Here is a 25,800-nt window from a genome sequence, read left to right on the forward strand (position 1 = left end):
CGTTCCTTCTCATACCATTGAAGGGCTTGTCAGTCTTGAGTTTTCATGCATGTTTCTATGGGAAGCTGTTTTACTATTTATTAAAAAAAGAGAGATGACTCCTTTACTTAGAGAGATATATCTCTTATCTATTTAACTTCAAAAGATATCTCTGTAACGAAGAGAGAATTCTTTTAAGCGTAAAGAGATTTATGAAAGCTCGAAATTCATCTCTTTAACCTAGAAAGATATCTCTTTATTTAGATAGATGTCTCTTAATCTATAGAAATATATTTTTACTGTAAAGTGATATATCTTTATCGATGTAAATGAGAAACTGTAAAACGAGAAAATTTGGCGCACTATTATATTTAGCGCCTTTGGCGCCAAAATTAGAAATGCGCCAATGAGTTTCCATTTTAAAAGTATTTTTCGATGCAGTTGCAGGTCATTCTGTAGTAATCTGCGCTTTACCCATAGCGGAAACATCCACTTATGTAATGTAGGATCGTCGGGATATTTTGTATACACACTTACACAGTAATTGTTTAGTTAATGAATAGGGGTCCTCTACTTTACGGAAATTTGATGGTATATCCATCGTGTACACCTACAAAGCTTGCTCCCCAATTACCACTTTAGATTAAAACGTGAGGAAGTGTGTGAATTGCCCACGCGGACACTTCGAGTTGATTTACCTGTATTACCTCTTCAATTTCATATTTACTCCAAACAAAAATTACGATTGCACCATCATTTATTCGATCATATTTACATGTCATCATATCATACTGGGAGATACAAAACAAATTCGTCACTTTCTAAATGTCTGCAATAGAATAAGTTGAATACAATCAGAACTATACCCACATAAAAACTACATTAAACCTACATTAATGCATTTAGAATCCGTGTTTTCATTGGATTTTTAACAAGTCCATTCTGTCTTTGAGTTCGCTCGAACAAGCTAGATGCCTTGAACTGGCTTCAGTACGGTGAGTTTGAGATACGGAAGACACATTTTTGTAGGCTTTCCGAGAATGAAATCAGCATACCAAACTTGGATTTCCTTTTTCAATGTCCCTTAACATTCTTTGTTTGCAATATACTAGTATCCGAGTTAGAAATCCATTGGAAGCTATTGATCGTGACCATGGAGAAGCACAATAGGCGTGAATCAAACCACAAACTCTGCGCCAAATGTATTTTGCATTTTGCAACTAATCGCCGGTGCGCTATAATTAATTTGCGCCAATGTTTTGGCACTTGCGTTTGCGCCAAAATACTTATGCGCCAATTTTTCTCGTTTTACAGTATCTCTCAACGTTAACAGATATATATTTCACATTTTCAGAAAGAGATATATCTTGCAATTTGAGAGATATATCTTAGAGTTAAAGAGATATCTTTACCATTTACCTACATTCATTTCCCCATGCATGGCCTTCGTCATATATGGAAGATGAAGATAACGAACAGTGATCAATCTCATAACACCTACAAGCAATACAAAATAGATAGTTGGGCAAACACGGACCCCTGGACACACCAGAGGTGGGATCAGGTGCCTAGGAGGAGTAATAAGCTAATACAAAAATGGCGGAAAAGTTCTAGGAGGTCATTGACTGCGTAAACCAATTGTCGCCAGGCAGACTCTAGCGAGTTGTATGACAATTACTTCAGAATTTTGATTACCTTGTTTTTATAGGGACTTACATGTAAAGGAAATTTAAATTAATTTTACACTTCGTATCATTGAAGTTTTATACTAATCTAAGGATAGTGACCTTCGGCCCTTCTGTCTGACGTTCTAATCACTGCGATCCCTTCACCTATTTATAGTTTGTTTCCGTTCTGTAAACTATGGTTTGTTTCTTTGTGTGACGTATATAGTAGGTTTTCACTGTGTTAAGTTTAGTCTGTTTCCATTGAGTTAAGTTTAGTTTGTGTCCGTTTTGTTAAGTTTAGTTTGTTTCCGTTGAGTTAAGTTTAGTTGTTTCCATTGTGTGACGTACAGGAGGTTTCCGTTGTGTTAAGTTTAGTTTGTTTCCATTGTGTGACGTACAGGAGGTTTCCGTTGTGTTAAGTTTAGTTTGTTTCCGTTGTGTTTTAAAAGTTTAGTTTGTTCCCATTGTGTGATGTATAGCAGGTTTCTGTTGTGTTAAGTTTAATTTGTTTTCGTTGTGTGACGTATAGTTTGTTTCTATTGTTAGATCAATAGTTTGTTTCTGTTCTCTCTCTCTCTCTCTCTCTCTCTCTCTCTCTCTCTCTCTCTCTCTCTCTCTCTCTCATAACGTGGTGCCATTTTGACGTTACTTTATGCGACGTCATGAACAAGAAAGCTATGTCATGAACTCAATATGAAAATAATCCAATTTATGTCGCCGTATGCTCAAAGTTTTATTAAACAAATGTGCACTATGATTTTTATTTGAAAAATTTAATTGACTATTTTCGAAAGTTTTAATCAATTGTAGATAATTCGATGCGGCGGATGCTGTGATTTGAAGGACGATTAGTGTAATTGTATCTAAGAATTGTAGAGCAACCCATATATATTCATTCAATTTTAACATTGTATTTACATTTGCATCCAATTTGCATTGTTTTATTCTAAATTAAATGAATATCATATATGTACGTAGCGCGTGGTTACCTTAAGTTATTCTTAACCTAACAAAAAATAATCTTGTCGGTATTATATTCAATGTTTTAGCATATACACTTGCATCTATTAATTACACTCTTTATTTGAAAAAAAAAATGTACAGGCTCCTGACAATTATCTTTAAATAACAAATCTTTCAATGCATTATTATTTATGCAAAGGAAAAAAGTTTGAATCATAAATAATATCATTGTCTCAAACCACGTCCGAAGTCCGCATGGGAGAGGATCGTATATTTTTTTTAACCCCAACCCCCCCCCCCCTCCCCTTCTGCCTTTTGATACATGCCGATTTAGTCAGAGATATGAAAACAACTTTGGTTTCCCTATCTAATAAATCATTCAACAATTCCTTTTCGGCCAGTTTCTAATGATGAATGAAGCAGAAACTGTCTATTAACAGTACCAAAGTCAATCACTATGACAGTGCATCAGCATATATAATGCCGTCAGTCAAAGATATTTATATTTTCCAGCAATTGTCAAAATAATGAAAGGTGTAAGATCTAATCAGTTTTTGACACTAAGTTTTTTCACTATACTAGTGAAAAGGACTACTAGAATCTATAATTTACTAGTCCTGCTGATTTGTGACTAGTCCGGCTGCTGAAAGTAGAAATTTGATGTGGATGAAAAGTGAAGGATATGTACAACAATTGAAATTGAAAACATTCAAATTGATTTAATTTAGTAAAAAAAATGCACTTTAAGTAGAAAGTAATCTTTAAAAACTTTTGCTGGACTTGAACCCGCGACATATAGACCTACAGGCAACTTGCTAACTTACTGAGCTACTCAGCTAGGCAATTAAGCCTAAAAGGAATAGACAAATATTCTGATATTTATGTGTGAGTTTTTTTTGTTGTTGTCTACAAGTTGATAGTCATGGTCTTTGCTTCATTATTAACTGCAGTGAATTCAACATATCCTATGAATAATAAATTGTTTGTTCAAGGAACTGTACCGCTCAGCATCAATGAATATAAAAGTGTTGATATTGACAAACAGGCAGGTACTGTAGTTCTAAAACAATTGCAGTTATTTCTGGTTTGTTTCAGTTGATATATCAGAATTACAAAATATGTCGAGTCTTTTCAATCTTACAGAGTATGACAAATCACAGAAAATGACGCTTTCCAACACTTAAAGGACCTGCTAATTCTTGTACTCTGACCAAAATCTGGATCTCCATATTTTGTGTATTAAAATTTCTCAATATTTACACACATGATTTTTTTTAGTTGATGCATTATCGATATAGACACTTTGACACGTGACCTTTCAAATTTCATAGAGTAACGTTTACTTAGAAAAACAAAACTAAGCTGTGTGTCAGAATTATGAACACAAGGAATGAAAATCTAGTTTGTTTATATCATAAAAAGAAGGGAAGCAAGGGCAAGTCTCGGCATTATCGGCAAAATACACCATTCCTCTAATATTTTCCATACCCTTATAATACGAATGAACTAGATATCTATACCTTTATTGGTTTACATGGCGCAAAAACAAGACACAAACAAACCCAGCCTTTGATTAAGGTCTTGTTCTTTGAAAGTTTTTAGCATGCGTTAACCGCTAACCTTCATTATACAGCGGAACCACTTTCAGGAAAAGGTCACATTCTCAGTTAATTGTTTGTCTGGAAACATTGTGTCTGGAGAGAGAGAGAGAGAGAGAGAGAGAGAGAGAGAGAGAGAGAGAGAGAGAGTTTAGTCGTTTGCCATACAGCCAAGGTACTGTAGTGAATGCAGTTTTTAACTTCCTACCAAAACATTTCTTCCTCTTCAGTTTTGTAATGACTCATGATGATAACAATATAAACTTATTTTTTTCACCGCATCAACTAATACACAGTCCATCGATCCCCAGCCTGGAAACAATGCAGATGTCGCTGTTTATGAATATTGTAACGAATTGTCGATCCCTATCTATTTCTAAAGCAGAGAGGCTTAGCTAAATAGGGCCCTGGGAATTTTACCATGCAAGTTTTTGTATATTAGACAGTCCGGCTTAATTAGGAATCATATCGGTAAAAAAAAAAAAGTACACTAAAGATCTCTCGTATCATGCAAGATTTTCGACCATTTCCTTTGTTAGGTGGTTGTGTTCAGTTGTAATATTAGAAAGGAATACCAACAACTACATGTGTAGCAATCACGTATGAATTAAAGGAAAACATGTAAAACTGAAACTTTACTTGTACGATTTTTTTTTCATGATACACAAAATCTTGTATAGTGAAAAAGGAATTCATAGCCGAAAGCACCGCCCAACACTGCAAATGGATTTTTCATCATAACAATGAAAAATAATATGCAACAGATGTATTGACCCCTCTTCTGTAGTACAGATAATTAAAAAATAATCAGGGTGCATGTGAACTGTTGAGAAAGTGAAAACGTATTTGCAGAGGAAAAAACAACCGTAAGAGATTGTTAGTAAGTATCCCTTTTTACGACCAATGATGGGGAATGTTCTAAATCGTGCTTCCTCGGTGTAGCCATTAACGTTCCAGAGTGGTCATTAGGAGTCATCCTGTGCACCAAGCAATGACGTCAAACTCTCTATGTCAGATTTGGGATTGTCATTTTGATTTCGTTTCACCCGTGTTACTTGGTGTACTATATATATTTTTTGATAGTAAGCAGCCTCTCGTGTGACGTATCTTTCATAGTTTCCACAACATCGTCCGTGTTTCATTAAAATCAATTAGTTTTATTTCAACGCAAAGTAAAGCTGAAAATTAAAGCTACTTCATAAATTTCCCTATTTGGCTGGCATCTTGCTTTCTTATTAAGCACGCGCACGCATGAAATAATAGTTTTTTGGGCGGATCTTTGTGTTTATCTCTTCAAATCTTCCTAGGTGGTCTTACAGTATGTCGGTATGATTAAAGCTTGCAAAATTTATTAAATCTTCTCTGCAGTTGGGTATTTATATTGCACTTTTGCTCTCGCATCATGCAATAGAAAATCAATAGTTCTCATCCCATGTCCCTTCAATAATATGTCATTTTCTAATCTTCCTATTTCGTAACGTCTGTGAAAGATTGGGTCTGTAAGTCTAAAAGACGCATTGCCACTGGCGCTAGGAATTGCAGAGCTGTCAGCAATAGTTTTTACTTCACTCGCTTTTGCCAAATAGTTCTTTTGGGCATCAATGAATGGTTGTTTTCTTTTCTATACTGAATTGATTGAAGTCTTTTTAAGACTGTAAATACATGTACAATTGAATTTAGAAAGTCTACACTGAAACGAAATCAGGATGTTTACTGATTTGTGATCACGTGACAACTTCTGTCTCGATCCCGTTGTCACCACTACCATATTTACTTAGATCAAATTGACTCGACTACATTCACATATTTCTATCTTATACTTTTAAATGGCAATACGAGAAAAATATCATTTCTGCATTTAATTAGACCATTCAAATAAGATGGAATGAACTCCACGACGGCACCCAAGGATTTATGAGATATTTAAGCCTTTGATCTCGAAAAGCTCAAGGTGGAAATAAATATACGTAATCATATATTTAATTGTATCTACATGTATAATTGCATACAAAACATCCTGATTTTCATTCCTGGGCGGTTTGTTAAGCATTGAATAAGCAGACGTTGCCATAAAAACAGTAAAATGCCAGCATCATGGTAGTTGCCGTTAAACGCATATTTTTACTTATTAGGTTTGTTTCTGACAGTCTACAGAAATTTGTCTGGTTGTTCAAGTCTTCAGAGGAAGAGACAAAGTCTATGAACTTGAACAACCCGACCTGTAGCCTAGCAGTCAGTAACAAACCTAATAAGTATTTTGTTTTGTCGATGAACATTATATAAACATGTACGAGGTATAAGGAAAAAATACAGTTAAAAAATACATTACAGACGCCATGTTGCCGTCTATCATTTGCTAATCACGTGGCTCGTTTTATCCAATGACAGAGCGTCATTCTAGCTCGAGGCAAAACAAAAAAAGTTCAGTTCAGGCTATTACAAATACCACATGTGAACAACACACGTGAGCTTCTAAATCTGATTGTACTACACATGCATCACCCTGTAACCTTGTAGTTTCATCACTGTAAATTATATAGTTAGTTGAAATCAAACTTGCTCCTAATCAATATAGGCAAATTGCAATATCTGATTGAATACATTCTCACAGGTATGATCCAAGTTAATGTCAGTACTTAAATATATAGTTACTTGGGATTAAATATGCTTAACAGTTTATAACTGGGAAATATGGTATCCGTAGATTAAACCAAACTCCAAAAATACGACGTCATCATGATGAGGTTAAATTCAATTTTAAAAGTATTTTCCTTTGCTGTTGGGCTTTAGTATACAACACCTCGGTACTGTGAAATTCGAGACTTCTGTAGCAACAATTCCACACTTACGGCGGAGTTAAAGACATGAAGAGAAAATGTATTACAAAAATCCTTTAAAATCCTAACCTTTATTCAGCAGCAGCTATCAGACAAATTGGATGCACAGTTACTATTGACATGGATATCCCTATTATTATTATTTTTTATCATTATTTATTTATTTATTTGGATTCCTGGGTCAGCGGTTCAGTCCACAGACCGGAGCTGAATAAGTCATGCGCTGAAATTTATCAAATCCTTTCAATAAATCATCTCCTTTATCTAAGATATCCCCTGTTCATCTAGCATGCAGATTGGGATTGAATAGTAAACTTGGAATAAACAAAGCCCTTGGGTCAGGGTTCAGGCCTCAGGGCAGGGTGGTGTGGATATTGACATACTGCAAATGCTATAAATTTAAAACCATTTTGTTTTCCTTGTACAAAATATTTAGATAGGTTGTAATGAGACACAAAAGTTGTGGTACTAAAAAAAATTGGGCATTGGAAAGATTTTGAAGTGTAGAATAGAGTTCAATTCCATTGACACAAGGAGTGAGGATAAAAAAGCACGGGTCATTGAGGGGAAAAATCCGAAGCCTTCGCTGATCATGAAACATATCACTGGAAACGTCGTAAAGGGTGAATTAAGGAATGGTTGACCCGTGTAGAATGGGAGGGGTTGGGTCACTGTGTGCAAATTTTGAGGTAGTAGTAGTAAAATTATGATGAGATTTAAATGATTATGTAATTATCTCCATAACTGATCTTACTCTAGCTTCAACGAAAAATCCACTTGTTGCATTGGCAGCAAGAATGTAGTGTGTTTTTACTGGGTGTTGTTAAGGTGACCGTTAAGTTTCGAAAAGGGATGGGGTTATGAACTGCAACTCCTTCGTGAATTGTATGCCGGCAGTTCGAAGTTCATGCCCTCGTGTATTTTCAAAAATAAAGTTTATTTCTTATACTTACATTCTACTTTCATTTCTGTCGGGATCCCCAGCCGTTAAAATAGACGTACTATATTTATCTGAATTCATACGCGCATTGTTTACGACTGCAACGGATTCATGAGAAAACGACTATCATTACAACTAGGCAAAACATTTGAAATGTAGATATTCATAAAACTGAAGAAGAAATGTTGATCAAATGACACATGTATTTGGTCCAGCTCGGATTTCTGAATATTACGGGGGAATGCTAATTAACTTTTAATACCAAAACGGCTGTTTATCCCATATTCATGACATACCAGGTTCATTTCCATGTGTCAGTGGAAACAAACAAAACACCTGCTACATATACTTCAAATATAGCCGCTGTGAAGTTCTGTACAAGCTTCCTTTTGAACGCTAGCTATTGTCTCAAGGTAGCCGTAAACTTTCCCCGTCTATCCCTGAATTACCTCATTACTTTTATTTTGTCCATGGTTATGGAGAATTAACGAAAGTGCTCTAACTATTGATTGATATAATCGAAACGATGGTATCTAGTTTCATGTAATAAATTATTTATTTTATCATCCGTTCAAAACGCTACAATCTCCGTCCATGCTTCTTGACTTTAATCGTTATCCTCCATAATTCGCATGCTACGATTATCTAAACACCCACCTATGGAGAGCACTTTCTCTATTGCATCCACTCAACGTCAGGGTTTTATGGAATGATAATTAGATAAGTCCTCCAATGCAAGAATTTTCAACCACGTTAGGTCTTTGTTTAAAGATAACATGTTGTAGATTATGGAACTTGTATTTTATTGCTCTGAATAAAATATAACCCCGTGTATTGAAGCACTCGTGGAATGTATAATACTCACGGTCTGATCAGGGGGTGTAGAATTTAGTGATAAGTTTCTGCAATTTACGCTTCATATTTCATGAATATTTGTTTAAAGATAGCATGCTTTTCCTGTTCGTGATGGGCAGATAAATAGTGTGTATTATTTCTAATTAAAACGCATGATTAATTTAATCGAAGCAGTTAAATTCCCCTTCGTTAGGTTGAAGTACTAGTTGTTCTTGAAGAAAATATCGATTGACAAAGCGTTTTATTCGGTTATCATATTTTAATTTTGCTCCATTTTTATTTTAAAATTATGTTACTTGAAAATTCTAATACTCCGTTTTCTGTGAATTAGAATAACGAGTACCTGTCGTTTCATGGAACTATCAATGAAAAGAATTCATACATTATTAAAGGAATATATTTCATTTTTGAAAACGCATGAGGGTATACACTGTGACGCTTCACGCCAGTATACTTAAGTATGTCGCGAGAAGCGTCGCATCTTCGCTAGCCAAGGGTGACCATACACGGTTAGTTCCTCACAGCAGTTCATACATGCATGTATTTACAGAGATTAATTTTTTTTTTCTATTTATATTCTACTTTTACATCTGTTCGAATTCCCAGCCATTAATGTAGACGTACCATATTTATCAAAATCCATACAAACATTGTTTACAACTGCAGCGCATCTATGACGAAATGGATATCAATATAATTTGTAGATATCAAAGGCAAAAACAATAGAAATGTGAATATTTAGCATCTATCATCAAAATAACAGTATGATATACAAGTGTGCTCAGTTTCAAAATTCATTTAAAATATCTAAGAAATAAATTTCAACTTTGAAAATACATGAAGGTATTACTTGTCACTGTGATGCTTCACGCGCTGGCATAACTTTATAAAGAAGATATCAATTGTGGTGCAGTTAATACCCTCTTTATCCTCAAAATAACAGTATGTCTCTCAAGTGATTAGATACGTAAGAGCTTATTTTGCGTATGATCAGTTTTTATATCGGCGCATGCTACTGACAAACAAGTTGATGTTACCGGGGTTTCAACAGTCTCGTTTATAGTAAGCATTTTGCTAATTCTGTGGTCGTTATAATTATCTAGACAGTCAATACAACCTGTCTTTGGGGCAAATGATTTCGGACGTGTTTCATTTCTATTGTTAGGCTATTCTTTAGACAGTGATTTTGATATAAGGCTCACAGTGGGTGTGACCGATCGATAGGGGATGCTTACTCCTCATAGACACCTGATCCCACCTCTGGTTTATCCAGGAGTCCGTGTTTGCCCAACTCTTAATTTTGTATTGCTTATGGGATATATAGATTGATCACTGTTCGTTATCGTCACCTTTTCATGATAAGCGTGCTTAATTTCAAAATTCATTTGAAATATCTAAGAAATAAATTTTATCTTTGAAAATACATGAAGGTATTAACTGCGATGCTTCACGCCGCATACCTTATAAAGCGCTTCATAAATACGAGGGCTGTTCGATATGTAATGTGTATTGTACGATATCTCAAAAGCATTCGACTCAAATAGTGAAATGAACATTACATCCCTTCAAAGTATTCTCCGCGGTTTGAAATACATAATTTTAATCTTTGAATCAATTTCTGAAATGCGTCACGGTACGCTGATTTAGGTAGACCTCTGAGGCACTGACTGATAGCTGAGCAAAGGGCTTGTCGGGACTTGTAATGATGACCAGATAAGAACTTTTAAGCTTTGGAAAAAGGAAAAAGTCGCATTGAGCTAGATCTGGAGAGTACATGTATGGTGGGTGTGGCAAGACGGTAATCTTCTCCGCCTTCAAAAATTGCTTCACAAGCTCAGATGTATGTGATTGAGCATTATCACAAAGTAGACGAACATGTCTAAATCCTGAAAAAGGGCGTCGTTTATGATAATATTTCTTGAGCTTTTTTCGTATAACGTCTCGGTAATACCGACCTGTAACATTTGCCCTTCGGCACCGGAATTTGTACGGCTATACCATCTCATGAGAAGAATATGCAATAAAGAACCTTCCTTGTGCTTATGGTTCTTTTGGCAACTACAGGCCTCTACCGTGTTCAGTTAACCATATTTTGTTTCCAATTTTTCTTACTGGTTCGAAATAGTGAACCCAGTTTCGTCACCAGTAACAATGTTTGCAAATTGTCTTTGATTAAATTTGGGTAACATTTTGAGCAATTGCTTAGCGGTTTGTACTCGTACCCGTTTTTGGTCATCTGTCATCTGGCAGATGTATGTATCCATCTGGCAGAAATCTTTCGTACTTTCAAAATACACTTAAAAATGAAATGCACCCGCGATAACGATATGCCAACAGCGTTGGCAATATCACGAATCGTGTATCTGTCATCATTTTCAATCTTTTCCCTGACTTTTGAGACACTTGCCTCGCCTGTTACAGTCACAGGTCGGCCAGATTTTGCTGCATCTTTGACGGGCCCTGTGCCAGTCAGAAATTTCTTTCTCCACCTATGAATTGTCTCATAAGATACCTTATCAGACCCTTAACCTTCCCCCAATTCATTAAAATTCTACATTACCGAATGACTGAGTTTATATAAGCTCTAATTTCTTCAATATTCTCAACCCGTTTCCCAACCATTTTTTAACAGTGGTCAACGACTGGCTCTATTGAAATGACTATAAGTTTAAAACTATGTGGAGCTGAAGGCTTGTGTTTATAACGTTGGAAAGGTATTGAATAGAGCTATTCAAGAGTATCATCACCCACGAAATCGTGCAAAGCGTTATCGCGCTGTGGTACAATACACATTACATATCGAAAAGCCCTCGTAGTATGCTGGCGAAAGGCGTTGCAGTTGCTTGAGAACTTTCATTTTATAGTTACATCCTACATTCATTTCTGTCGAAATTCCCAGCCGTTAAAATGGACATACTATATTATCAAATAGTTCTGTATTCATACGCCCCTTGTTTACAACCTTAGCGCATTCGTGAGGAAATGTTTTATCATTAAAATTCGCAAAGATGTCAATGGCAAATACATAGGAACGTAAATATTCTGTTACCGGCATTACTGTTGGAACACACAGCATGTTTATTATGAACGAGTTGTCCAGTTCTTCCTTGACTGACCAGTTTTACACACTTCTTTTAAAAACATGAATATGATAATGGGCTAAGGGGAAATAATTCGGAAATGTGGGGTAAGGTTTTATGAAAATTTTCAAGACCTGTTGAAGATTTTCCTTATCATGGAGATTCAAGTTTGTTCAAATCATAACTTTCGGACAAGGTTGTAATTGGAGTTTACAAAAGGAAAAGGAATATAGGAAAATTCTTTACAGAGCCACAAGTCTTAGTTTTTCAAATCAATATGTAAGTATCCTTATGCAGTGTAGATTCAAGTTTGTTGAAACATTACCATCGGGGTCAAGATGGGACCACAAATGGGGTTTAAGATTTTATTAGGAATATTCATTAAGAATCTTCCGAAGACACACAAGTCTACAATATGAACATGTAGTTTAGGTTCAATTTTTTAAAGACAGGGCAAGGAATTAAGTTGAAAGTGTTAGATAGAATATAAATCTGTATGATGTTTTTAAATAATCTTCAAGAAAGATAGGTTTACAGTTTGTTGAATTGTATAGCCTACAAGTTTGCTTTCCTTGTGAGATCTACAAGCCGATGTTGTTTTATATCGATGAAGAGACAGTAAAACCTTTACAATCTGACACGCTATGGGAGAGAAAACTCAAAACTTGTTTAAATTTGCACTTGTGCAAAATATGTAGTAGAAACCCTATTTTAGGGATGCTGTTGACGTCTACATGGCTCCGTTGTTTCGTAAACCTGCTGTTGGTTCTCCGAGTGACGGATTTTTTCCCGGTTTAATGTAAACAATAGTTACCAGATACTATGCCATGGATTGGACAGAAGACAGTCTATATAGGTTGTAAGCCTCCTCCAGTGTGTCTATTTCGTGACTCTGTAGAAATTTGATCGGTATGTTCTGATGAGTTCGCTTACATCATGGGCATTTCTTTCGTTTTTACTGAGAAGCTGAGTCAGCAATACAAATCACCGGAGCTACACGACTTTGCATATGTAATGACTACTCATTGCCAAGATAACGCGTTTACATCTTTCATGAAAATGCAGGGTATAGTCTTTGTTTTTCCCAGACAACATCGCAAGACAAAAATATTTTCATTGTATCTTTTTGGTACGAATGATTTCAATCTGGATACTAGAATGCCAATAAAATTCAAGTAACGTAGAAAGAGTCATTTTGTGATTTGGTACTCACATCGTTCGTCTAATTAAGAGATATTTGAGCGGACGGTTGAGGCTGAGGGACCTTGCTTCTGAACTAGATCGAGATTACGAATCCATTATATTTACTTCCGACAATCGATGATCGTCACAGTTGTGTTTAATAGCTTGTCTTAAAATCAATCATTGATATCTGTTTTAGAGCTAAACACCACACATTTGCATCACATGGCTAGTGCTCGCTCGTGTTTTACGTTACTCTCCCCCTAAAAAAGAACCCCTCTGCAAAATAAAAAAAATTGGACTTATTCCGCGAAAATATTGATAAAGTCATTAATAATATATGGGTACACATGCAGCAAAAATCGGCGCGGTTCTACGAGTAAACACGGGATCCGAGCATCATAGCGGGGAAAAAATCAATGGCATGCAATCAGAAACAGTGAAGAATAATGGCGGACCAGTGACAGATACAGTGATTGTCTACAAAACTGTTTTTGGATTCGGATTTTCAACTCAGTGAAGTCTTGGAGACATTTTTTGGTACAGAAAATCACATCACTAGATATATTGGACTACCCTGTTTTTGTTTCGCTGAGTTCGAACAACGGTTTACTGGCATGCGGGGATGCCAAGGAGAGAGAGGGACCCAGGAAGTGGTGATAATTGGCACACTTTGTGTGGATCTTTATGAAAAGTAGTGCTGTACTTGACAAAGAATATTTCAAAGGATTTCAGAAGTCTTGTGTGTGATGACTATGGACTCAAACTGTCCAGCTACTAAGATTTCTTTGGATTATTAAGAGACCGTGGACCAAGGAACCGAAGAGGTATTACCTTGCCGGGGTTTTCTATTACGTAAAACCCGGTTAATAATGCTGAATGCTTTTCACCATGATTAATTTGAAAATTTTCTAAATCTGCATCGTAATGTGCATAAGAGGTTTTTTTTTTTCATTTACGTTTTTTATTTCTCGTGAAAATTCCTCCAAACCAATATGGTATGTGGCCGTATATAAATAATGTATTCTTTATTACAATCTATAAAGAACATGATAATAGAACCGTGCCAAATTAAAGTGTGGTAATCATAGGCCGTAAACTCTCCCAATCTACCGGTGTATGTCCACAGGTCCTGGTCGCTGGACAGGGAATGACCAGTAAGATTAGTATTGCATTATACTTAGTTACTTAAAGTAACATTTTTTAAGACTGATTTTATAAAGAAGAAAAATAAAGAATTTTAGTGATTTTGGACTTTACAATATGGTTTTTAATTCATTATTAACTGTTTTCTCTCACAGAGAGAGAGAGAGAGAGAGAGAGAGAGAGAGAGAGAGAGAGAGAGAGAGAGAGAGCGAGAGAGAGAGAGAGAGAGAATATTGTAAACAATATATAATTGGTTGCTCTTGATCTTTTTTTTTTAAAAGTTCTAACTTTAAAAGGTTTTGTCCAATGCCTTTTCGTGCTGCGTAAAGTGTACATTTTTCAGTAGGACGCATATGTGACAACAGTCAACCGGGTATATAATTTCAACCAACATTCAATTCAAATAGAAAGTTTATTGCCAGATCGATAGAATTTTATCAGTTATTTTATCGATCATTGAAACTTAGGATGACATATGGCAGTGCAAATGGGTCACGTTTCTTAATCGGATTTCCCCTGCCCTTAGGGGAACACGGTACTAACAGTAGCACCGCGGTATGATTCTCGAAAGGGCCATTCTATACATCTCTTATAGTCGCGTTACACACACGCGCGCGCGCGCAGATACATGTACATACTCATTTAAAACAAGAAATCTAGCCAGAAAGTACAGAATATGCGACATCCTGTTCGTATTCCAGAATTTCATTTATAATCCAAGATCTCTTGGTAGTCCTCTGTAGTTTGCTATTTTGGAGTGTTCTGGTAGTCCTCTGTATTTTGTTAGTTTGCAGTGTTCTGTGGCCAGCATGCCTCATTTTGTTGTTTAATCGAAAAGGTTTTTTGTTTTTGAAATTCTCAAAATAATCGTTTGATCGATTTTTCAATTTTCTCGTATCATCGGATGTTTGACATCGATTTATGCAGATTTTACTGGGAAGGGTTTTGTCTATATATACATAAAGGTTTTGAATTTCTGTCATAAAATTACAGAATTGTTAATTGAATGTATTTCAGTTTGTTCCTTTACGATTATGTTACCTATCTCCATTTCAATTTGTTTACGTTTATGATATTCATATCTATATCTATCTGTTTATTTAAGCTTTGTTTATTATAGCCAATGCTTCTATACAAGATATAGATTGAAATATAATTTGCTTCATACTAATTAAGGTCTTAGAACAGAAAGGATTGTAAGATTTATTTCGGGTCTTTGGAAAATGTCTGAAGTTACCCAAAGAAAATTTCTCGGAAGACTTTCTTCAAACACTACCTGTGCAGTTTTAATGAATTGTTTCATACACCATTTCCATATCAAGCAAATCTGATTCCGCTAGGCATAATGCAAATAAATTGTAATCAAACCTCTATGCTTTTGTTCAACATAAAGTGGGGGAAAACAAGGTAAACAAATGCATAAGTATTGTCTTTTTTCCAAGTTTTAGTACGCTTTAAACACTTAATATCTACAGGGAATCATTTCATACATTGTTTAACTTTGCACATTGGGAATTAGAATCATAACCATAAACCATCCCAAATATTGTACGTATATTACCGTGTATATTGTACGTGTATTACCGTGTATATTGCACGTGTATTACCGTGTATATTGTACGTGTATTACCGTGTATATTGTACGTGTATTACCGTGTATATTGTACGTGTATTACCGTGTATATTGTACGTGTATTACCGTGTAAATTACATACAGATCACTAATTTTTGTAGATGTATGAAGAGATATGTACAGTTGCTGGCGCACCACGTTTCCAAAACAAAAAAATTCTTACGATTCCGCATATTATTATTACTTCTTTTATTTTACTATCCCCCCCCCCCCCCCAATGGCATTGCGATTCCGCAAATATCTGGGTTACAGGTAAAAACAAAGCATTCTTACCTAGATTATATGTGAAAACATAGAATTTCTGAGGCATTCTGACAAAACAATATACAGCATGAAAGTTGCTAATACTGATGAAATGACACGATACAACATGCCTACTGAAATATCGCATCCTGATGAAAGGAATCTGTAAAATAAGGGTATCGCATACCACCCTGTAACACTGCATAAAATACACGTACTAGCATTCATTCTTAATTCTAGGCAATAACACTACAGAAAATGTTCTACACTGTATATGCATGCATAAGTTTGGTTTGTCATGTTTAATAGCTATACTATCGCTACAGGTAAATTGCGGAAACGTAAATTACGTAATATGCTTGGGTACATGTACAATAATAGCTGTATTATTTTTGCGGAAACGCAACATCACTTTGCGGGAAAGCAAATATTGCATTTCAAAATTTGCGGAAAAGTAATACGCCCACAGTGGCGCAGGTTTACACTAATATCATGTGCTCAACTGTATATATTATCCCCATACACCCCCAAGTATAGATTTATTACTTTTAAAACATTTTTCTGAGTTTTCCATGTGTATTTCTTCATTCTACATAATGTAAACCCTCTTTAGAGTCGTTTTGATGCGAGTCACAATGTGTTTATAACGATATATTGTACGCTTGACAACAACATATTGTGTGGTCGTATCCTGGAATTCGCATGGCTAGGGGGAAACTGCAATGACCATAATAGTCCGATTTTATAGCTGCCAAAAGAAGTATTTAATTTGTACAGAAATGATACACAGTCACCGACAAAAAGACTATGTGAACAACTCCAAAAAATCAATCCGAGACCCAGAGAGGAAGGTTTGTTCAATGTTGACTCTCATCCAATCGATTTATTGTATGATTAATAGTGGCATAAAAATGCTGAAATATCTGTCACGAAAAATCCCTCTGTAGGTGGAAACTGAAACTTACTTTGCTGCTAGTGTCAGATTGCAAACTATGGCACCACTAACTCACCTTACTCATCAGGACATAAACATAATTATCCAATGTAGCATTAAAAAAAGAAAGAATAATTCATGTACTCTCTTGAACAATCTTGGCGTGGATGGGCTCGTTCGTTATCAAATAATTTTTAAATTGTATAGCCACAAAAACTTCTGGAATCATAACGAATGCAGACTAATGAAGAGAATTTGATTATGACGAGATTCCTTTCAGAGCCAGGGTCATTACGTCGGATCTTTGTACCTCCCCCGTTCATTACGTCGGATCTTTGTACCTCCCCCGTTCCTATTTCCTGCCCGCAAATGCAATGTATACCAAGTCTGTCAAAAGAATGGGAAAACCAGGAACAGTATTGCTAATCTGCGCCATGTGACTAGCTATTCTTCCACCACACCTGTATGACATGTGACTAGTTATTCTTCCACCACACCTGTACGACATGTGACTAGTTATTCTTCCACCACACCTGTACGACATGTGACTAGTTATTATTCCACCACACCTGTACGACATGTGACTAGTTATTCTTCCACCACACCTGTAGTATTGGGTATGCTTGATGTTAACCTGAAACATGGAAGCATAAGTTATAGTACATGTAACTTTATATGTATTTCAAGATTAAGGCGGTGCTTTATCAACACGGATGTCTGGTGTATTAGAGTACCAGGATAAAAGTTGGTTCTGTGGAGCTTTAAAATGAAGACTGCCCGGTGCTCCCGACTTAATTGTTCTCTTGTCTTGTTTACCGTTAATGGTCCGATATCATTGGGTTGGGGATATAAAATGTCGCCAAATTGGTCAAATCATCAACACGTAATTGCTGCATTATCTACCTTGCAAGATTGATGAGATCTACCGATGAACCAAGAAAAAAAAAATGAGCGCATTCAACCTGCCAACCTTGCGTATGGAATACATGTACACGTGTATGTAATCTACTTAAAATCGTTTTGCATGTCATGGAAAGTCCTACATTGTAACAGAGGTTATTTTCCAAATTTGCGAGACGATAGTTTTCTTTCTGTCAAAATTTAAATATAAAGACTGCTTAAACCTACTACATGTAACTACTGAGTATTCTCAGTGCTTGTAAATGTGCTGATATGAATTTGAAAGTACTAGTACATACAACGCAGTGGCGGATCTGGAGAGGTTTTACATATAGGGGGAATTGAGTCTTACTTTTTGGCTGAAAATATTGAACAATAGAAAAAGTCAATTATTGAACCATTTTTGGATCACACAGTCTCTAGATTAAGGGCTGAAATGATACCATCTTGGGCTGCAACCCACCCACCCACCCCTGAAAATATTCTGAATCTGCGCTGCAATGTAAAGGAAAAGTCGTGAAAAAAAAATCAGAATCTGTCTCTATATCGGAGGCACAACGTGGTCTTGCGCATGTATATATATTATACAAGTTGAAGAAAAGGAGATTGAAGTTGGTTAATTCGCAGTCATCACTTTTTGCTTCTAAAAATTTCACGTATATCTGACAAATCGTTGCACTAATTTTCACCCTCAAAAGAGATTGTATAAGACCTAGTCAATCTGCAATAGCAGTACTTGAATCTGTGTGTATGGGTATGAGAAACATCCTTCATAAAATGTCAATGAGTGATATATCGGGTTATATATTCCTTAAATTTCAATTCTAAGAGAAAATAAATGAACGTTTGCACTGTGTAAGTCGATAAATTCAATAATTTCATTTCCAGATGTAGTTACAGTCACGCATCTTTATCATATTTTTAGTTGGGTTTTTTTTAAAATAATTTATTTGGATTAATGGGTGTGCTCTCAATTGCAAAATACATTTTCTGGATTAACTGAAGCTTTAAGCTGAAATCAATAAACATTTTTTTAAATTAAGCTCTCGACACAGCTGTTGGTGTCACCATAAATGAGGACAGTGCACCAGGCTTAGAGGGGGGCGTTGCTCCTGTGATAAGTACATAATATATAGTTCACAGTGACTTGGATGACACATATATAAGTTTTTTTTTAATTTAACAGATTGTTTATACATGTAATTGTTTCATTTGCTCTAATACGTGAAATCTATATAATTATACGTTTGCAGTGTATGCATTTCATTTTCTGGCATTTGTTGTTTTTCTCGGGTAGAGGATGAAAATCGGTTTATCGAATGCTTAGTCAGAAAATACACGTAACATGTGATGGTTGATTTGAATGGTCACATCGACCTCTGTTGATCGGGGTCCGCTAGCTTTCGTGTGTTTGCTTATAATTTGCAGTTTGCATGTTTCAAATTATTTCTAATTTACAACTGAAAAGCAGACTGTTGTTGCACGCAAGGGAAATTCAAAAAGGCTACGAGGCCATCAGAACACAAACGTATATCATGGGCTTATGTATAATTCATCTTCGTCTTCGGCTATCGACAAGCTCCACATTCCCTGGGGGGAGTAGGCTTTCTGAAGTTCCATAATGTAACGGCATATGGCTTTTAATTTGTCAACTGTTTTAGCCGTATAGTCTTACAACGCTATGGTTTATTTATTTTTTCTTCAAAGGAGCAACTAACTCTCGTTTCATGGACACCCGTTTCTTGCGTGTTTCATTTAAAAAACTTTTTGATGTTTTTCGAATTCTGCACGTTATGTAGCATTTTTAAAGGTGTCCCACTTTCTCTCTCAGATTTTATGTCCCATATCGAGACCATGCCAGCATCTTAGTTCCATTAACAGCTAGTCCGAGCGTCTGGGCGTTCGTTTGTTGTTTGCATTTGCGATGTTCTGTGGATTATTGTTTGAAACACAATAGCAGTGGTATTAGTTTTTTCACTCTCGTGTTATTTGTTTGAAATCGGTAAAAGGGCATTTTATACTTTATTTGCAGAAACTATCACTGTTCTAATGAAAATTCGATTCTACAGAATAGGGCCATGATGAGCATTAACGATCGCTCACACACCAAAGCCATGACAAGGTTTCGAATGAAACAATGAAGAGGATGTAAATTTTCATAACAGTGGTTGCTTTACTTAAATATTTCATTCAGTAAATCAACACAAATTGAATTTACCCAACGATTGTATGGCATGCCTCCAGTATGCATGAGCTCTGGGGAACTAGTCAGCCAGAATCGTTATCGAATAAGAATGCATGCAGACTGTGAAACGATGGTTTTATTGCGTTTTATTCCGTTTCTCACGGTTGCTTAGACAGAAGGGTTAAACTAATTACCCAATATAATCACATATGGAAAATAACGCATATGCAATATATATAATATGATTTTGTTTTTTACACCTTATCCTTGGTAGCTGTTCTGTGTCCGCTCTTTGATGCGCGTGTGTGGTACCTAAACAGCCATTGCTTAAGTTTTGTATTGTAACCAATGGCTACTGGCAAATGCTTGGTATATACCACGATTCATTTTTTATCCGTTATTTCCATGTATAAAAAGACAAATATAAAATTATCGTGTTGTGTTTTTTCAAATCTCTTGGTTAATTATGAAATCTTTGCAGGGTTATTTTTCATATTTGAACAACTTTGGTACTAGTGGAATGCATGTAATTCTGATTATCCTTTTCGGGAAAACATACTGCGCGCGCTGTACAATGGGATTTGACGTTCATTATGATATGAATGATGTGGGTGACGTCCTTGTTGCATTAAGCTTTCAGGGATTTTTTTGCATCTTTTCGTGTAGAGCTACAAGCTCTTAATTGTTTCCTTACTTTCCTTGAATATCTTAACCATTAACATGGGTATATCATGTATAATATAATCTGTGTTGGTTTGCTTCGTCTCGAGATTATTCACTTGGGGAACACTATTCAGTCGTGACACTGGTTGCAGAAGAGGTACAAAGCGAGGTTAATTTTTTTGTCATAGTTCAATCAAGACAAGATGGTGTGAAATGTTGATCAATATGGAACCAAAGTTTCACTGTTTTAAATTCCAAAACATACCACATTTCCTCACAGTGAAAACGTACCTCTTGATATACTAACCCAGTTAACAATTAACGCAACACACATACGTCTGAATGATGAGAGTGTTGACTCTGTTAAGGACTTTCTTAGATCGCCGGAATAGCCTAATACTTCAAACAATGATTATACAAGATTTATATTGATTTTTATTTACGAAGTAGGTGAAAGCTTGGAGCGATATATTTATAATATTGAACCAAGATTATCGGACCATTCTCTGTAATTAATCTTCTGTAAAGTCTTGGCTCGTCACCTGTACAATTGGATCTGTGTCGCAGTGACATCCTTTTTTTCCTCTTTCTCTCTCTCTTTAGACATCGATCTATTAATCAATGAATTAAATGAGAAAATCTGTTCCAACACATTGTATCGCTAAAATGCTTAAATTCATCCCCGACATTATTAACCATTACCACCATCATTATTGTCATCTTATGATATATGCATGAAAAAAATTGTATTGATTGTGTGTTTTACAGAATGGCGAACTTTTCTGTGGAAGGCCAGGACGGGGGAGAATATTGGGGGCCATCCGATGGATCGCTCCGCCATTTTGCCAAAAAGGCAGCCGACATCAGTCTTCCTGGAACAGGGGGCTCCTCCTCCCGGTCATTGTTCATCTTTAGTGAAGAGAATTTCATTCGAAAGTATGCAAAGATAATCATCGAATGGGGATATCCTTTACTGCATAAAATGCGCCTACATCGTATGAAATTCCAAATATATCATTGCATACTTCCGCTATTCATTGAAGTCACTCAATACTGTAGCTCTTAACATAGAAACGTGAGGAACTGAAAAAACTTGTGTTGAAAACCATCATACATTAAGCGCCTTAACCACTTGGTTTCTGCGAACGGTGTCATAGAAAACTATTACACCCCATTCAATTTTATCATCTACTGTGATTGTGAAATACCATCTGATAATGCTCTCTTTTTTGGAAGTTTTATCAACTCTTTCAATTAGATGGTAGTGAACGCTAAAACAATAAAAACCAACATGCAAATTTTAATGATATGTATATATTACATTTCATCAAATATCAAGCGAACAGGTGTTTGTTTCTCTAATATCCCTAAATATTCTGTAAGATGTGCATGAATGTACTTCTCTGATTCATCTTAGCTTTTGTGTGATATTTGAAAATTCCATATTTCCTCCCACACATACACACACACAGAGAGAGAGAGAGAGAGAGAGAGAGAGAGAGAGAGAATAACTTAATAACTTCATTTAAGAGGAATAAACCTCCACTGTTGGGAGAATTGTATAGTGATGATAAAAAAAAGTAAGATCAGGTTTTCTTTGACTTGTACAATAGTTGGGAGGCCTATCTGATAATTAAGTTCAGGTTATTTGTAAATGATCCGTTGTATCACCGGATCCATCACACGGTGACTGGATTGGTTAACCTGCAATCCTGTCAATAACCACATGTGTATTTGCCAGTTTGTTTCATATTCTTGTAGAAATATAAAGCCGGTACAAATACCCAACGTCAATGCGCAGTTGGTAATGAATAGACCAATTTACATAAGCTAGAATTCCAATTCAACTGTGAAAAACTTTGGCTTTTTCAGAGAACATGTATCAGCTCTCTCTGTATATAGAAGAGAGTTTCCTTACATTTACACTTGTCAGACAAAACCAAAAAAAAAAAAAAAAAAAACCCGTAGGAAATCGATGAAAACTTGTCCAAGAGTACATTCCTCATCCCCTTCAATGGGTTCTCCTTTACTATTACATTACTTTCTAAGTGCCAAATAAAGGTGTTTTCCCTTCTATTTTCCTTAACGAACTGTACGCCTTTTGAATACATGGTACTACTAACTATAATTGCCAACTGCATAGTGCTGGCTTTGGAGGAACACCTTCCCAAAGATGATAAAACGCCACTAGCTGTTCAACTCGTAAGTAAAAAACTGATTAAATTACAACAAAACACCGCTAAATGTGGTGTCATTCAATATGCCTATATCAATATCAACATTCTGTACTGATACGTTGTGAATGGTAGAAAGTTATGAAATCAAATAAAAAATGAGAATGTCTTACTATATTATACATGTATACAAAAAAGTTAAACGTTGTATGCTTAAAATATACTTCATTATTACATCCTTTTGGGGGATTGTCATTTAAAAAAAAATAAAATCAAACACAGGCAGTGCATGAATATACAAACAGTACGTACTAATGCATTGGCTTTATTATCTATTTGATAAAGTTTTCTTCTTTTTTTCAGGAGGAAACAGAAATCTACTTTGTAGTTATCTTCTTGGTAGAAGCTTTACTGAAAATAGTAGCTTTAGGATTTGTTTTACATAAAGGAGCATATCTAAGAAATATTTGGAACATAATGGATTTTGTAGTCGTTGTGACGGGGTAAGTAAAAAAAAAATTATACACGAGAAATCACTCTGAAATATATCAAACTGGTTTGTAACTTCAGTAGGGGCGACTTCGATTCGTACCCAAGTATTCCAATGTTTTTTTTCTTACTCCCATGAATAATGCTCCAACCAATCACATCCATCGTCTGAAAACTGACACATGCGCAGTATCATTACCAGACGGCATATCCGGGTTTCGTTCTAGTCTAGCTGCTAGGCTAGCTATCTAGGTCTATTGAACACATTGTATGAATACGCTTGTTATCCATACGTAGGGTTAACAGGGGCGGATCCAGGAATTGTGGTTACGGGGGTGGGGGTGGCGCCACTTAATGAGGCAGTGGGTCCTGGATTTTACAGATTTTATGGGGCTTGAAAAATTTCTCCTATCAAGTCATTTGTACTATTTTCTATCATTTTAATAAATTGAAATTAATAAAATGACCCAAATTTTAAGGGTCTTTTTTTTTTTTTGGAAAAAATTAAGTTCTCCCAATAAAGTAATTCAAGAAATCAAAGGATTTTGTCATTTATTTCTCTGGGAGTGGAAAAAATTATTGCTTCTTTTATCGTTTAGTACATTTTCCGAAACAAGATACCGCGATTTACCTTAAATTTGAAAATTTTAGGGGGATGCACACCGGCTGCGCCCCCCTCTAAATCCGCCACTAGTTAACTTCGTTCGATATAGAATTACGTAGCCGCTACGATCTTGAATGCAGCCCAGCGTTAGTAGTGTAAATATTCCAAACTTCTTTTTTACTCTCATGTATAATACCCCAACCAATCACATCCATCGTTTAAAGACTTACACATGCGCAGTCTGAAAGATCGACATGTTGCTACCACACTAATTCTCGTGAAAGGGTTATTTGGAGAGAGAGAGTTTATCGTTTATCTCTTCGGGTTTGACACTAATCCGTAGGATACCGGTCCATGTACGAACTTTCACTATATATATATATATATATATATATATAGAGAGAGAGAGAGAGAGAGAGAGAGAGAGAGAGAGTTTGTAAAAAGAATTCAATTTGATACAGTAAATACATCCAATAATAAAAGTCAAGAAATACAGTGGATTCTGAGGACGATTTCCCCTTCCCTCCGTAATTTCTGCTTCCCTCGTTCAAAATAAGCCTTTTAATTTTACAAATGCCTACCTCGTCGTACAATATTTTCTGCTCCGTTTTCCGTTCCGCGTTCTAGCAAAACCCTGTTTAACTTCAGGAAGAGTTATTTCCCTTTGGAGAACTCTCGTATATAGTAAGGCGCGAAACAATTTGTTTACCTGCGGGAGTGGACAAATAAGTGAATGTACAGAGTAAGTTTCTCACACGCTGTTTCATCACCCAAATTTGACTGATACAGAAGCTAAGTCAGTGATAAGTATTCAGGGAGTAATTAAATGCATGGAATTCTGATTATATCACGTTATTTCGTTAGTCGTAGGTACCTTCGTCTTCCTCACTGAGTGAGGTCCACTACGTCCCACTTACTTAGTTCCACTTAAATGTTATGTACCTCCTACACAGAATTATCTCGAAACGGGCGTATCGGTGAGAGAAACAAGCACTGCAACTTTTTGATAGGCCTCGTGTATTTTTGGAAATCTGAATGATTTTGACAGACATTTTACTTTTCTGGTAGACCAAAATATCGAAAAATTTGTTCTGTTGATAAAAACTATATAGTCCGCTTCTCGAGAGACAAGTTTTGTATTTGATAATTGACTTTTCAAAAGATTTATAGTTTGAAAACTGTTACTTCAAGAAATGATGCATACCAAATTTAGATTAACTTTGTATATTTGTCAAACAATGCACTACAGTTACATAGCCTTAGTCAGATGATTGCACAGTTCTGTATGTAGTAAAATTGTGATTCTGAAATGCCTTACATTTACATGATTTATTATAAGCCTAGTATATGTGCATTATAACCTGTGCTTTGTTTAGAGTTTGACTGAATCTTTAAAAATATATATAGGTTATGATATGTTTGCAAGTGCAATAATACTTAATAGATGGTGTAAGCACTTTAAATTTACTGCAAGAAGAAACTGAACCAGATGAAGATGATAGATTTAGACCTCAAACTTTGATACAATGCAGCTGATGAAAAACTCTTGAGTGATCAAATTGTACATATATCAAACTGAAAGGTTTGCATCTTTAATGTGCAGTACACATGAAATTTCATGATTGTTTAGGTGCGTTGAGATGGTGACCTCTTTTAACCGTCCTGAGGTTCGAGCATTAAAGGTTTTAAGACCTCTGAAACTAGTGTATGGAATAGAAAGTAAGTTAT

The 25,800-nt window shown here is 35.7% G+C and overlaps 1 protein-coding gene across 24 annotated transcripts in view; it reads left to right on the forward strand.

Annotated features, from left to right (window-relative positions):
* The window catches only part of LOC125678310 (voltage-dependent calcium channel type A subunit alpha-1-like), a 136,589-nt gene that overhangs the window by 43,464 nt on the left and 67,325 nt on the right, over nucleotides 1–25,800 (forward strand). For all 24 annotated transcript variants that reach the window (XM_056153861.1, XM_056153847.1, XM_056153855.1 and 21 more), the window contains exons 3-5: nucleotides 21,574–21,768; nucleotides 22,902–23,007; nucleotides 23,343–23,482. In XM_056153861.1, coding sequence (XP_056009836.1) covers nucleotides 21,574–21,768; nucleotides 22,902–23,007; nucleotides 23,343–23,482 — 441 coding nt within the window. The remainder of the gene's footprint in view (nucleotides 1–21,573; nucleotides 21,769–22,901; nucleotides 23,008–23,342; nucleotides 23,483–25,800) is intronic.

Source organism: Ostrea edulis, chromosome 2 (assembly GCF_947568905.1).
Source record: "Ostrea edulis chromosome 2, xbOstEdul1.1, whole genome shotgun sequence".
Lineage (NCBI taxonomy): Eukaryota > Metazoa > Mollusca > Bivalvia > Ostreida > Ostreidae > Ostrea > Ostrea edulis.